General features: G+C 32.9%; 1 protein-coding gene across 2 annotated transcripts in view; it reads right to left on the reverse strand.

The window, feature by feature from the left end:
- Window positions 1-4,726: 4,726 nt before the first annotated feature.
- Window positions 4,727-16,835, reverse strand: part of LOC143232121 (T-box protein 12-like) — a 70,619-nt gene continuing 58,510 nt past the window's right edge. Inside the window, exons 4-6 of one of the 2 annotated variants that reach the window (XM_076467210.1) lie at window positions 9,569-9,733; window positions 8,363-8,439; window positions 4,727-7,905 (exon numbers count right to left, since the gene is read on the reverse strand). In XM_076467210.1, the coding sequence (XP_076323325.1) occupies window positions 7,383-7,905; window positions 8,363-8,439; window positions 9,569-9,733 (765 nt within the window). In that variant the 3' untranslated portion in view covers window positions 4,727-7,382. The remainder of the gene's footprint in view (window positions 7,906-8,362; window positions 8,440-9,568; window positions 9,734-16,835) is intronic. The other variant, XM_076467209.1, reaches the window with a different exon arrangement.

Genomic DNA, 16,835 nt, shown 5'->3' on the forward strand with positions numbered 1-16,835 from the left:
ATTCACATCATTTAATTTTACTTTGTGTGTTACAATGTATTCAACTTGGCAGATATAGCACTGATAACTATGTTTTCCACCCATCAAAAAATTACAAACAATTCTGATAAACTGTGGGGAATAAATATTTCACTTAGAAACATAAGAACTATTAAAGGCCTTAATTATTTCATTGGTACATTGCAAAATAAGACCTTTCCTAACTTTTTTCAACGTTTGTCAAAAAATCCGTTCTGTAGTATGGTCTTTGTTCAGATTTTAAGCAGTTAACTCCTATGAGATTCGACACGGGTTACTTCTCCCAGTCCCCCTTAGAGAGCCAGCAATAAGTTAATGAATTTACAACGCTAGAGTCTGGGCTCTCACAATAGAAAGAGTGCAGATATCCAGCAGATTGTGTAGTTTTGCGTTAATATGTAAGTTAAATAAACGCTTCTTTCAGTAAAACAAAATGTATGTAAATTAAGTCACATTTCTTTCTAACGAAACATGCATAGTTGTGAGGTGAATGTAAAATCAGATAATTTACTCTTTCGTATACGCAGCACACACATCAACGGAAACGTAAGATAGTGTTTATATCGTTTAATATTTAAGCACATTAAAAAAAAATTGATGGTTTAAAAGAGAGATTTGAGAAGTATATATTAAAAGCATATAAAATGAAATTATTACGTCTAAATACTTATAAGTAGCACATAGCTGCCTTTCCTTTAACATATCAATAAAGAAAAAGTGCTCAGTACAGTGTAAGCGTTATTCTAATAATGTTTTTAAAGCAAAAGAAAGTTTGATTTGGAATTTCCACATATAGCACCTTAAGCTGATATGTACCAGATGGCTAGGTCAGAAATTTTTAGAATTCGTATTTGATTGTCCCTAATTGTGAGCTTCTGACCAAAGAAAAAACAGACAGCCATCAGAACCTGTGACTGAAAGGCTCCGTCTAGTTCTTTCAACTAAATAAAATAATTCAATATTGCCTTTATAATACATCTACAGTTCAAAATGCTGAGCGTATTTAAGCCTCGAGTCTAAAACCCTTTGATCCACAGGTAACAATTAGAGCACTGCAGCCAATTTTTGCAACGCAGCTCTAGATATTTCTTGAGGGTGCAAGTAGTTGTTTGTTTGTTTTAAAGTTAGGCAGAAAATAACACAATGGGCTATCTGTGCTCTGCTCATCACAAGTGTCGAAACCCTGATTCTAGCGTTGTAAGTTCGCGGACTTACCGCTGTGCCACTAGAGGGCCAATAGTTATGATAGTACTACTTTTCTCTTTAAAACAACAACAATACGTATTGCTTAAGTGAATTATCCATTGTGGCTGACAACCGTGATATTCTGAAAAAGAAGTTTGAGACCTTAAATCTCGTGTGTAACGTAATAGGTCAATGTGCAAGTTCTATCAACACATTTCAAACACACTTCTTTATACGTTCATCTATATTTTATGGATTTGAGAAAGAGACAAAACGATATTAATTATTTAGGTAATCCCACTCTTCAACCTTGTAATATATTTGTCAAATACAGTGTTAAATACACCAACGAATTAAACTTGATGACATACATCTACTATTTCAAAATCCCTCAAATAATTTGTGTGACCTAGACATTGAATGTTACGAAGCTAATATTCGTGTACAAATATCAAAATCGAGATGTCAGGTATGTTACTTTCATTATGAAACTATAAAAAATATATACGTATCGCCTGTCGAAAATAAATTGAAGTTAGAAAGGCCAAAATAGTTCACACATCTTTTTGTTGTGTGGTCTACGGTAGTACAAATTTAAACAGGGATTGATCTATGACACAAAACTATTTTCTATCACTTTTTAAATAAATGACGTATTTTTTTCATTCTGTTTAAAGCAAGTTAGCAACATGCATTAGAAGTAAAAAACTATCGACTTGGTAATTAGTACAGCTAGTTAAATATAATGTTCTTCCGTTCTTACTTATAAAGATGAGAATGCATTTGCTATTATCGCTATTAGAGTATTTTGTGAAACAGGTTTCAGCTTTGATTTGTTTTTGAGCTGGGACACATTGAATTCTTTTTTATTATCGTCATTCACTTCATGAAACCAGTGGTAAATAAATAGAAAATTTACATTATACCACATCCCATTTTACGTAACTTTAGATCTATGAAAGCAAAAACCGTTGAGGAGAGGGGTTATTTGGAAAAAAAAACAAAAAACACTGGGTGGTCTAACTCAAGAAGCAAAGGTATCGTGTATCGCTAAGAGCTTTACATTAAATATCACTGAGATCTGTAGATTAAGTTATATCACCGAGATCTGTAGATTAAATGAAATCATTGAAATCTGTAGGTTAAATGACATCACTGAGATATGTAAATTAAATAATATCACTGAGATTTGTAGGTTAAATAATATCAATCCATGTTACTCTATCAGTAAATATAGTTATTTCTTCAAATTTTCGTATTTTGAACAATTTTTTTGTACAAATATCATTTAAGCTACTATTTTGTTCCGTTTTAAAGAGAATTGTCTATATCTCGATAAACATCGAGAACTGAGAAGTATAAACAACGTGTAAAACCTTCACTGAACCCTTAACCACTGATTTTCCCCTTTGGTATCGGTAGAATTTTTCAATGTAACAAAACACTGAAGTAGCGAACAAAATGGTTTTCAGCTTTTTAAAACTTTTTATATTCGATTTTGACTCATTTCTTTACCACACATCTTTAACACAGGAGTTGTTAACCCTAGAATCACGTCATATTGAACTGTTATATACGCTAACTTGCTTGTGGGTCTGTGAATTTGTTGGTTGAAGGTCCTCTAATAATAAATGACTCACAAAAAATGAAAATACTATCAATATTTTTGTTTTAACCCGTATAAGGTTTAGCTGTAGATGTTCAGATTACAGATTATGATAATTGTGAAAAGTAAATGATTGAATGAACGCCTAGAAAAAGTCACAAACATACTCTCATATATATTTGCTGTGAAAAATCAGCGACGTCTTCCGATCATTGCAGCAGTTGTTTACATTAAATGTTGCAAAAAGCAAAAACATAAAATTACTAAATACAATATGTGGACTTCACTAGTAGTGAATAAAGTAAAGATTAGTTGAAAATTTGAAGCTTCGCTGTATACATTCTCTTTTCAAGTTATAAGACCCAATATTTTCTAGTGGTTAAGTCATTCCGCTTTTTAAGGCGCTAAATATTAAAATAATCCTGAGATTGTTAAAAATCAACATAATCCTAATCGGTTAAAACAGTGTTAAATATTAACATGATCCTCGCTGAGGTAACTATAACATGTTTTTTTTTAATCTGTTCAAAGATGAAAATATAATACAAGTGTTTGTTTATTTTTAAATTTCGCGCAAGACAGTGTAAGGCAGCTAGTCATCACCACCCACCGCCAACTCTTGGGCTACACTTTTACAAAAGAATAATCTGATTGACCGTCACATTATAACGCCCCCATGGTTGAAAGAGCGAACATGTTTGATGTAACGAAGATTCGAATCCGCAACCCTCAGATTACGAATCGAGCGCCATAACCACCCCGTCATGCCGAGCTCGTAATACAAGTGATAAGTTATTAAATATGTGCTTCTTTATTTACTTTGATTGATTGTTTGGAATTAACCACAATGCTACACAATGGGTTATATATTCTCTGCCCACCACGGTATCGAAACCTGGTGTAAGTCCGCAGACATACCGCTGTGCCACTGGGGGGAGGGATATTTATGTACAGTTTGGAAAAATAGAAAACTTCAAGTCTTGCCTTTGTACCTTCTGTTTAGAGTTTAGTGAATTATACTTTATGTTTATACCAACTCTCCCTTTTATAAAAAGCGTCAGGGATCAGTCTTGACAACAATCAAAACGTTGTAGTGGTTAATATTCATCTCATAAAAAGGGCATAAACATTCTTTTGTGTAAGGCTCAGTTAATGAATTAAAATACTGAGCGTTACAAAGAAGAACAACAGCATTTTCATTAGAAGTGCATTGAGTAGTTGTAAGCCTGTGATAAAAGTCAGTGAGGTTGTATTTATGTTGTCTTATATTTAGGCGTAATGACCAAATCATTAAAATATCTTACAGTTCTGAAAATACAAAAAAGAAACAGTGAAAAAATTATCGTTAAAATTAAAATTGATTAAAATGATATAGTAATTTTAGTTAAATAAACATGTATTATTTAACTAGCTTCTCTTCCCAGTTACTAAGCGGTAGTACAGCGGTATGTCTACGGGTTTACAACGCTAAAATCAGGGGTTCGATTCCCCTTGGTGGGCTCAGCAGATAGCCCCCTGTGGCTTTGCTATAAGAAAATACATACAAACTAAGCGGAAAGTCTTTAGATTTATGACAGTAAAACTCGTGTTTCGATAACAGTAATTGGTACTGCATAATTATCACTTTGTGCAGTTTTCTGTTTAGCAATGAACAACCGAACAAAGGTATCTATATATCAATTGAATTGTGTGATTCTAATACGTTAAAACAATAGCTATAATAAAATGATCATTACAAATATGGTTATTATAGCTAATATTTTCACATTTCTACTTTCCAGATAAAAAACATCCGAACTTTAGAAATCGAAAAGGTGTTTTATTAAAATAAGAAGATAAGTATCTGTGTCCATACACGCATGTAGATGAAAGCTTAAAAATCATTTTACAAAATCGCATCTTTCATATTTTGACACGTTTTATTCTCATCGCAAATTTATACATAGAAAGATTCATCAACCTTTAAACATGAAGAAAAAATGTTGTGGTTAAACGAACGTTGGTATATTGAAATTAATATAACCCTGTCAACATTTTAAAAAGTTCTCAAACTGAGGTTAGTGTATGATTAAAAATACTCATATGAGGACCTCTTAAGCTCGGATTAAGGGGGTTCCCGTTATAGGTAACTTCAATCCACAGTCAAATAACAGATAAAATCCACTGGTGAGTAGTAAGTAAAATTCACGAAGAATCGAACCAGTTTTTAGATTTAAACATGGATTATAAAGATCTGACATGTGTTGATCGAACAAAATATTATTCTCTACCTATACTTTCAACTTCTTGGATAAGCAGTAAAATGTTTTGCGATCTCAAATCAAGTTTTAATTGCCACTGTGATATACATCTTTTGCACACCTATTAGTGTTTTTACTATTGAAACATGATGAGAAATGGTCGAAGTTTATTTCGGACTGTTTTTATGCTTCTTGAGGGAAGCTTTTAATGACGTCGAATGGTTCTGTTGGTTCACCATGGAGATTTTCTGTGTATCTCAACGATATTTATTTTTCTCTGTCTTTAGGGAAGTCTTTAGTTTACAATGAATGGTTATGATGGCTGCACTAGAGGGATTTGATATGTGTAGAACGATTTTGACTATTCACCGAGGAAATCTGTAGTTTATATCGAACGTTTTTGACGTTTCTTAAGGAAAGACAACAGCGTATATCGAATGGTCAGTAACGTATACTGAACGGTTTTGATGATTCCCGAAGAAAATCTGTAGAGTATATTGGACAGTTTTGATGTTTCTCCAGGGTTGTTTGTGGTGTATATCGAACTGTTCTGACGTTTCACCAAGAAAGTCTGAAACGTATATCGAAAGGTTTAGCTGTTAACACTAGGAAAGTCTGTAATGTATATCATGCATCAATAGTAATTTTATAACATATGTGAATTACTATTGAAATATTACCTTAAGAGTACCTATCATTGCAAGCTGAAATCACACATTTCGTCGTTCCGCACACATTTTGCACAACGCATATTAAAATGTAGAAAATTATTATTTACAGCAAATGATCCGTATTTGATATAAATATCGTTATCAAGCTTCATAGTATGCATGCCCCCCACTCATACGTCCGTATGTGTCCGGATTTACAACGCTAAAATTAGACGTTCGATTCCCCTCGGTGGGCTGAGCAGATAGCCCGATGTGGCTTTGCTATAAGAAAAACACACAAACACACATAGTATACATTTCAAAAAGACCAAACTGAATGAGGTCTCATGTATATAGATACATATTTTAATAGGACTATGGTTTGAGCTAAAACTGTTGTTTTTTGTTGGTTTTTTAAAAGAAAAACGACATTGTGAATAACAGAAAAAAATTCAACAGTAATACATCGCCGTTTATTGTCTGTCTACACAATATCTACATCCGTATTGTCTGTCTACACAATATCTACATCCGTACACATTACGTCGAAACAATCGTTACTGTTTTATTTACTTCACTGTTCTTATTTACATATCTCCCATCTGTTCATCATTATGTAATAATTACTAATAGACAGTAATATACTTTACACCGATTTCATAACTTGCAATTTACTATGAAAGTCAATTGATACACAAAATCTACGAAAACTTGGACTTAATGTTCTAATGATTTTGTACAATAAACCATAAATTATCTGGAAAGGTCATTGAAACGTTTCACGATTATTAACTTAAAAACGTTTTGTCACCGTATTTTGAGACAAATTTTATTTGTATGTTTTAGGAATTGCAAAAGCTGGTTTAAATAATGCAATATTAATAATTTGATCATTGTTATAAACTAATTACATTTTCTTAATATTTTAGTTTTCGAAATCTTGTAAGTTTTTAGTAATAGTGAATAAACTTATTTTATTTTATTTATTGTAACTTGATACCGATTCCTGGACTGGTGTGTGCGTGTGTGTATTACTGCACAAGTGTTTCTTTTGTGTTAATTAGGAATTATTCCTTCGATTATTAAAAAAAAGTACATATATAACAATTAAATACCTTCCCCCTCTTACCCAGTGGCTCAGCGTCAATTCTGAAAAATTATAACGCTAAAATTGGGTCTCAACATCCATGACTGGCAGAGCACAGAAAGCCCATTTTGTGGCCCTGTGCTTAACAGAAACTAAACAACCAAGTGTATAGCATATTCTTCGGTTTTGTCAAGATATCTTATTTTTACAAAATATTTAGGCAATCAAATAAAAGATAAAAAAAAACAGTTTATACTATTCAACCCAGAACTAGCTCAGTCTGCTGAACCGTTCCTAACTTGTTTGCTGTAAACTTTGACACATTAACAATTAATACAAACTACAAGTGTATCAATCGGTGCAAATTCGACTAGCTTTTCAAATGACACTAAACACTTTACATTCACAGACTTTCTTGAATTGTTTTCTATTTAAGATTTATATTCACTACATTCCACAGTTCAATTGCATATTTTCGGTCTTTGTTTTGAGTTTATAATTTAGTAAATCACCGTTGTTTGAATCAGGTCCTCTAAAAGTAACTAATGAAGTACGTGTATAAGTTACAAATTCACAAAGTAAAGTCCTCGTTTTCATCACCTAAAAGTCGTTGGATTTCTTTCAGTCTGAACAAATTCAAGACCAGCTGATGACGACACCTGATCTTTGTTCGAGTAAGGATACGGAGAGTAACGATGAGAGCCGAGATGTAACACAGAATCTGAATGATGAACTGTCGGGCGAATAATACTTCCGACATGAGAATTACCGGAAATTACGTCATAATGTGTCATAAATCCAGCCTGTTGAACGCCTTCAGTAGCGGAGTGCCAGTTGGGTGGTGACTGAGGAGAGAATCCAAGAAACGAAGGATGAAAGCGATTGGTGGTGCTGAGAGAATAAAACTGAGACATACAGTTTGGACTCGTAGAAAGAAATCGATAAATATCACTGTGTGCGATATTGCTATAAAATTCTGACGGATTCCACAAAAATGGTGGTCGATGAGGGAGGTTAAGTAAAGTAATTTTGTCTCGTAGCAACATGTGATCGGTTTCCACATCCAGTAATGATTGTAGAGGTGAACGGACATTGGTAATGACAGCCTCTATAGACTCTCTGAAAAAGATAAAGCCATTATTGAACACGTCAACGAATGATCTTCATCTTCGAGCCCTAGTGCTTCGAAAAATCAAACAGGGCAAGAGAATAAAGACTGTTTCTTAATTATGATATTCTGACTTGTGAAAAAAAAATCCTCTAGAAAGGAAAAAAAACGAGCCCAAAGAAGCTTATACGTTCATAAAGATAATAACCAACTGTAAGGTGTGTAGTCGTTAATCAAATTTGACAGTCCTTAATACAACATTTAAAACCTCATGTTGGATGGGTGGGCTACAGTGGACATCTATGATAGACTGCAATGAATTGCAGAAGATGTATAGCACTAGATGACTGATCATTCAAGATTAGTAACACCAACATTAGAAAAATTAAAGATTTTGACTGATTTGTCCTCTGCAAGTAATATTTATCAGTTATTTATGGAAAGAAAGTTTTAGTCAGTATACCCTACCTTTCTATTTCTGTAATACGGGAGGAGTCCCTGAAACCTTTAGCAAAAGGGTTGCTATCAATTTTCAGTTTGGTTATCTGTTTAAAACAAAAAAAAAAAATTCACATGTTTAATAATACAAGGTTTTTTAAAGCATTCTGAATATGAACATTTTCGTAAAATTATTTCAAAAGTATAGAGCAAATGCAAATTTGAAGTTTGAAATAAGATTTATAAAATAACGAAATATTGGTAACTTAATACCTCATGGAATGAATACTGTTTTGTTTAAGAATTAGAACAGAATTATAGGTAAAAAGAAAAGGAAATACTGGATTTGAAAAACCTTTGTTTATTTCATAAAAAAAGATAAAATGAAAGTCTTAACAAGAAATTAAAGGTTATATTAGGTAAAAATATCTCATCGGATATGTTAGCTTGTTCATAAAATTTTATAAGCGGAAATATAATGTATAAACTGGTCAGTAACAGACTAGCTCAGTCACTGAATCTGATTTGAGAAAAAAAATATTATTCTTCAAAAGAAAATGACTTATTAAAATAATGGTGTCATCCATTATGTTCTGAAAATTTTAAATGCAAAATATTAGAGTATATAAAGTGCACATAGAATGCAAAAAAAATGTATTTTGATAATGAAAACCTTACAGACTTTTATCTATAAATGTCAATTTTCAGAGTGATAAAACTAATACTGTAGTGTTTGTTGTATTTTAACGAAAGGAAGATTGAAAGACTTATAACTGTGTAAAAAGTTTTTATCCTCAAGTGAGGAAATCATAGTTAATCTGTTTAACTTTTCAGATTAAGTAATGCTGCCATTCTTAGCATTCTATAAATAAAATATAAACACGCATAATACTTGTACATTTTAAGCAGAATTTTATCCCGTTTAAAATGGATTCATTAATTAAACCAGCTTTCACTAGATTTGCATAACAATTAAAAAAATAATCATATTTGTTTTATAATAATTCATATGTAGTTTTGTAAACTGATTTCGAGATATTAATCGACTCTGGTAAACTTAAACCGACCTTTGTTTAAAGGTCAGTAGCCAATAAAGACAGTGTATAATAGTAAAAAGTGAACGTAAGAATGGAGTCTGTACATATAATCGCGTATATCAACAGCAAACTGGATAACTCAGACTCACTCCGAAAACAACATGATGCTTATAAAACATGTAAAAAGGAAAGAACTTACCAGCTGGTTCTGATAAGCAGTGACAGCAGTAAATATTGTTTCTGGAAAGATAAATGTTCGAAAAGCCTGCGAGTCTAGGTCAGATACGGAAAAGTTGAACGAGTCGTTTTCCAGCTTTACAATATGAATTCTTGGCTGGTACTTATGCATGGAGTTCAGTACAATCTGTAAACAGTGGCATATGTTATGTTTTTTCAATACGTTGTAGAGGATAAGGTGTTTAAACAACTAAATAATGTATTACGCTAGCTTTTTACACGAAATATATGTTATTTTAATAATTATTTCAAAGCTGCAGTATTTTAAGTTTGGGTGTAAAGAAAATATTCAATCATTTAGCTATTTTTCCATTCATATGGTGTTTTATTCTAATACTTACGAAGTAATTAGCTCTTATGGTAGCCAATTGAACAAGGAAATAAATTGGATTTATGTGAATGCTACGTAGAAATTAATGGACTATTTCTTTTTCTCATTAAAATGAAATATACAGTTGCAGGCGCGATACAGAATCGTGAGTACACTTCTTAGTGTCAGTTTAAACATCAAGACATTCAAAACACTGAAAAGAAATATTCAGTTAATATTATATAAACCACGTGTAGTTACGTGCATGCAAGATTGAAATTACCTGTAATTTTAAATTCATTGTTGCAGCTAAATGTACACTGATATCGTGATAGTGAAATTTCAAGTAGATGGAAAACGAGATTCGAACATTATGTTTTACTGGGCAAACATAATGTCTTCCATCTCACAGTAATTTGGATCACGGAAGATTTTTAGCGTACTAAATCAATTTATCAAGCTCTTTGTTAATTTGAAGTATATATATCAGAACTATTTTACAGATCCATGCTTCTTTGCATGTCATTGGTTTCATGAATGAAAATAGTACGTCCCATAAGTTGTATCATCCAATCAAAACTTGCACTGCAGCAAGGATGATAAATTATATTTGCTACGCTTCTTCAAATCATATTGTACTTTGTGCGTAAGCATCAAGATTTATTTCCTATGCGTGAGCGTATGGCTGGGATTACATCTAACTACCTATTCAAAATCTCATTCGTGACAATTATGAAGAGCGCAAATAACAAGACACATGAAACGTGATTTCACAGGGAGCTGCATTAACGTACATTTCTGCCAGGAAGAACAAGCTTCGTTCACTCTTTTGCATTAAATTAAAGCAAAGAAAAATTAACAAACTTGTGACGGTCCTCACACGATGGTGATCTAGTCTTTTGCCAACGTAATACATTTCAGTCATTGATGTGCGTGTCAAGAGAGCAAGGTTTACCGTAGAAGCCGCAATGATGAATGCGTTTTCCGTTTAAAAATTACTCTCATGGGAACTTTTGTTCAATTCAAACGTTTTAATAAGTTATTTTCAGTAAAGTTTTGTCATTCATATCATGCAACCTTCTATCATTATTTATTCCATAAACAGTTTATCACCTACCAACAGCGTCTCAGTTAATTCCTTTTGTTGTTGTTTTAAACCACATCAAAAATTTTGATATAACACATCATTTAAAGTTTTGAAATTGTACGAACTACTTAAACAATAAAACTCTTGAATGCTTATTTATCTTACGTACTTTTAGATATAGACAGATGTCATTATTAATATTTTATAAGTAAAACACATAAAATAAACGTATCATACGTAGACATTTTAATCAGCTGTTAATCCCATTTAAAATAGGTTTATTAATTAATTCAGCTTTCAGTAGATTTAAAACTGGTGTGTAATATGGGCAGTTTGAAACTTAATTTGTTGCATAAAGTGTAATTTAATAATACAAGAAAACAGGTAGATAACAGATGTAAATCCATCTAAGGACAAATGCCAACCCATGCAACTAAAAGAAAGATATAAATCTGTTTAAGCAAAGAAAAGGTGTAAACACCTATGAGTAACAGAAACTAATATTAGAAACGGGAAATTTAAATGTATGTAAGTAAAGAAAAGGTGTTAAGACAGGTAACCAGTAAAGTATTTAAATTTATGTAAATAAAGGAAAGATGTAAAGCTATGAAAGGAAAGGATATATTTAAATGCGTAAAAGTGGAGAAAAGATATAAATACATGTAAGTAGAGAAGATATGTAAAAGCATGACAATAAAGGAAATATGTAAAGACATGTTAGTAAAATAAATATTTAAAGGCATATAAGTAAAAGAAATGTGTAAAGACATGTAAGTAAAGGAAAGATATAAAAGCTCGAACATAGAGGAAAGATGTGTAAGTAAAGATGCCAATGCATGAACTTAAATGAGAGATATAAGCCTAACTGAGTAAAGGAAAAGTGTCAATGCATATAAGTAAAAGAAAACTATAATCGCTTGTGAAATTGATGAATGAATACATTCCACACATGAACCACGTAATCATTAACACAAATAACACATTTAACTTATGCAGTAAATGGACAGGTAAAGCGAGTTGACATTATCAGCTCAAACAAAAATAACAATCGAAGCGTACTTACTACAAGGATATCATTAAAGATTGAAATGTCTGTACACTTTTTACAGGTATCATTATGTTGACAGAAAGAAAGGAACCTGATTGGCTATCTATTATTTGACGAGACTGTTAATCAATTCAGGGTCTAGTCGTCAGCTATAGCATATCGATATGGATGTAGTAAACGGGATGGCAGTTAAACACAGCTTCTTTTGAAGTACAAAACTGTTAGTCATTAAACTGTTTAATTGTAAAACACTCAACTAAACTGTTCAGTAGATGTTTCGTCTGTTATAATAACTTCAGTACTTTACCACCAAACATATGATTCTTTATTGAATGTTCTACATGTGAATTTATGTTTTATTACATACACATCTTAGTTCTACAAAACTACACAAAGACTATGTAGTGTCACTTATATGCCACAAAATAAGATATATATATATATACACATGTATGTGATATTTTGTTAGAATACAACTCATTTTAATAAATATTTTACCTCTGCACTCTAGCAGGACTTCTACATAATATCGTGTGAGATTATCTTCACCGAGGGATTGGCTTTACATAGACTCTGTAAGTTGACGAGTGGTAACTTCATTTGTAACCCCTTTATTGTAACATTCAAGCTAATACCAGACATACTAACCCAGACTGAAAATTGTGATCATGTTGGTTAAGAAAAATTGGTTGAAGTAATTTTCATGTTCTTAGTACCAATCCTAGACAATACCAGCGCCATCTTGTGTTACTGTTCCGGAAGAGCCCTTGTTCATCAGGGTGGAAATATACCATTAGGAAAGTAGACAAGAACGTTCTGGAATAATATGGACGTTATTCATCTAAAACTGTCAAGTAACCAATTCCTACTAAGAGACCATTTATTATTATTGTTATTTGCATAATTACATTACCTTCTGAAACTTCTAATAAGCTTTTGTAACACAGATTACACTACACAACAATTTTTTTTTTTAAGTTTTGCTTCCTGAAAAGTTTTTGCTGATTGTGACAGGTACCTGGTGGGTATGCACAAATATAATTTTGGTTTTGTTTCATCACGTAGGAACTCTGAGAAATAGACAGTTAACTGTTTACCGGCAATAACGTATTTAATTGCGTTTATGCTACTAATATGCTATTAAGCTCAACATAATTAGAAGTGTTTTGATCCTGATTTTCATTTGTATTCAATGTCCGGTGCATCACGTTGCAGTGTCCAACAGCAGTCAGCAAGCATTGACGGATTCCAGTTGCCCTAATATCGATTTTCCATTGTAGCAATGTCCTGGTGAAACTGAAGATTTCGATGAAACCGTACGTGATGGGCAAATTTGGATGTGATTTTCGTGATCAGCAGCCAAAAAACTATAAGGAACACCCAACAGTGTTCAAGAAGCAAAAACTTTATTGTGCAGTGTTATCAAACCAGGTCAGACGTTTTTAGTTAATTCATTGTCCACAGTTCACATTCTAATGACCAGATCAGACATTTCCAGTTAATTCGTTGTTCACAGTTTAATCACCAGGTCAGACGCTTCCAGTCAGCTCATTGTTCACAGTTCACATCCTAATGACCAGGTGAGACGCTTCCAATCAGCTCACTGTTTACAGTTCATATTCTAATGACCAGATCAGACACTTCCAGTTAATTCGTTGTTCACAGTTTAATCACCACGTCAGACGCTTCCAATCAGCTCACTGTTCACACTCCACATTCTAAGAACCACTGATAGCAGGCACATTTTTTCTTCATATCTGATTAAGTAATTTTCGAACTCGGTCTTCCCTACATTACAATTTTCTGAACTATTCTTTATCAATAATGGTTGGAAGAGTTCGAATCCTGACCATTTTATATAACAAATTTCCGACTAAACGAGCACTCATCGTCATTCTCTTCATCTCATTGTTTGTTTTTGTTTGTTTGATTTTGAATTTCGCGCAAAACTACACGAGAGCTATCTGCGTTCATCCCACTGTCTTGCAGAGTGACCACAATATGACTACATCTCTCTATTCATAGGGTTCAATCAATAACTTGGCAGGTCACATGCTCAGACTTTTCTCCGTAGATCTTAGGCAATAAACGAAATGTTCTATAGATGTGAGGTATGTGATTAAATTATAATAAAGTGTCTATGGATTCTATTACATATTTGTACTAACATAATACTTAGCTATTTCGAACAATAATGTTCCACTCGAGTTAATACCTCTTAAAATTCAACCCAATAATGATTATATGAGCTGTTTTCTTACCTAATCGGTTACATGCTGCTATTTATTCAATGCTATTTCAAACTATGTTTTTGTTTTGTTTTTAGCAGAGATGTCTGTATTGTTTCATATCTAGAGAAAAGTTTTAATGTCACGTGCCATAGTAGCAATGTGACTTTAACTTTCCTGGAAGTTTAGAAAACAAATAACAGTACAAAAAGCGAGATAAACGAGGCTAGATTAGAGTTACTTACTAGTTTTAATTCTGAAAGGGTTGATTTGAATATTGAGTCATCGAGCTTGTTAGTTGGTTTAACTGGTACTTCAGTTTTGCGAATACTGATTTTGTATACTATACCTGCTCTTAGAGCAAGTAACTGTCTAGCGCTATTTGAGGTTATATCTATCGTTATTCGTTGTAACTTGTTAAACTAGAAATCGAATAAACAAAACGCTTTCATTGTCAATAATGGCCTGAACTTTACATTATTTTTTGTCTAAAAATCCAAACTAATCAGCCCAGTAATAAAAATCATTACAACAGTACATAAGTAAAAATGTATATAACGTAATACTACACCTAAAATTCTTACATTTTTAATAAAGCTTACCTCAATGTTTTGACACTCGACCACAACTTCCAAATAACTGCCTACTGTATCAGTGCTCCAAGAGTCCTTTAGACGTATTATGTCGATTTTTAAAAACAATATTTATTATGTGTTTTGGATTCAGAAAACTACTTTTATAAACTTCAAACTAATTTCATACGGAAACTGTTTGGAACATGTAGGCAGACATAATTTACAATGAATTACATTGAACTGTCCCTGTTAATAATTCAATACTCTTTCTTTCGGTACTTGAAGCGTTCATTTAATACGTTTACTACCTCAGGTTAAACCTATAGGTGTTAAGCCTACAAGATCGCGTGCAAAGACGCTATATTTCATTTTTCAAGGCGTCTGAGATATTGTAGAAGTAACTCGAAGAAGCGTGACTTGCTTTCTCCCTTCAAGGTCACTGGTCGTCACAGATTGACTTCATCCCAAACAACTTCGATTGTTCCACCCCTGGAGATTTGTTTTGACTTGATCCATGCGGTGCGGTGTTTGAACACACAATAAAACAAGATGGAATCGCTGTATTTGCTGGCGCCAAGACAGACGTTAGATAACTCGTACTTTTTTTTCTTTCACCCGATGAAAGATCACCCGTTATTCTGAACATGAATAGTTCACAAGCTACAACTTATCGTGTCAAGTTTCAGCCTTTTTTATTGTCTCTTTGTCCAAGAGCTTTCTCTGTAATCATTTGGTCAAATTATTACGTCTTTAAAATTGCATGATACTCACGATGCCACTGGGAAGCAAGTAGTCTTAACTCGAAAAAGTAGCGATATATCACACTCGTATTTTTCTTCGTGAGTTTCACACAAATAAGAATGAGAATTTTCACTTGATCAAATAATGCTTACATCAATTTATGTTCCTGGCCACGTCATTTATTTCACTGATTCTTTTTGTTAAACAATATTTGAATTTTACAATTATTCGTAGCTAAAATAATAGAAAATGGATTTAATACCGATAACTGACATAAATATTTGTTTTAAGATGTATGTACAGTTGGATTATCCATCCAGGCAGGCAGAATTTAAAGACGTTTGTGTTGAAGTTACACGAGAAGTTTGGGTTGGGATATAATCTTCTTAAGTAATCTCCAGATAATTTTACTTGACTAACGACAAAACAAAGCCACGTGACTAGTTTATGTTTAAAGGAAAGTTTAGGCAGGGAAGCTTGTACTTCACTGGTGATTCATGTGGACTGCGTCTCCTTTAGGAGTTTCGAACAACGTCGAGAGGTGCAAGCGCAGATCTTCATCAGGCCTTCAAAACGTTGTACAAAAGCGTTTTAGCACATAATCAAGAAAGTAATCCTAATTTCAGAACTCATTGGCACGATTTACCATTTTATTTGAATCTTCTTTTGCTAGTTTATGCAATTCGTTTAGGCTATTATTAAGAAACATATATTTGGCATAATTTTCATAAGGCCCAGGAAATACGGATCGACACTGAAAAGTGTAACGGATTTACCGTTATTCATTTATTTTAATACCTACGCTTGTTTCATTATAGTGTTATTTTTTGTATGTAACGCATATTATTGATTGTGTATTGCGCAAGTACCGCCTGTTCTCGAAATTTGTAGAAGATTCTTGAGAGTAAGAATCGATAATATTTGTTTTAACGAAAACGCTGGCGCTTCTTTGAACATTGTTGAAACTTCGAGAAACTCTCGTGATTTACATAAAAGCAGTTAGCTACGAGACTGTAGAAGATTATTATAGGTCAGATACAGCCAGCGTGCTATAGGCTTCGAAAGCTACAATTGTGATTAACGCCTACTAATAGGAAAACTACGGAATTTGACCAAGAACGTTTATAGATTTCGAACATTACAAGCGTCCAACTTCAGTGAATTAACATCGGGCGTTAGTATTTCTACGAGGACATTAGATATTGTCGCCGGTGAAACTTGCGGTTGCTTCAAGGTTAGT

The sequence above is a fragment of the Tachypleus tridentatus genome, chromosome 11 (assembly GCF_004210375.1).
Source record: "Tachypleus tridentatus isolate NWPU-2018 chromosome 11, ASM421037v1, whole genome shotgun sequence".
NCBI lineage: Eukaryota > Metazoa > Arthropoda > Merostomata > Xiphosura > Limulidae > Tachypleus > Tachypleus tridentatus.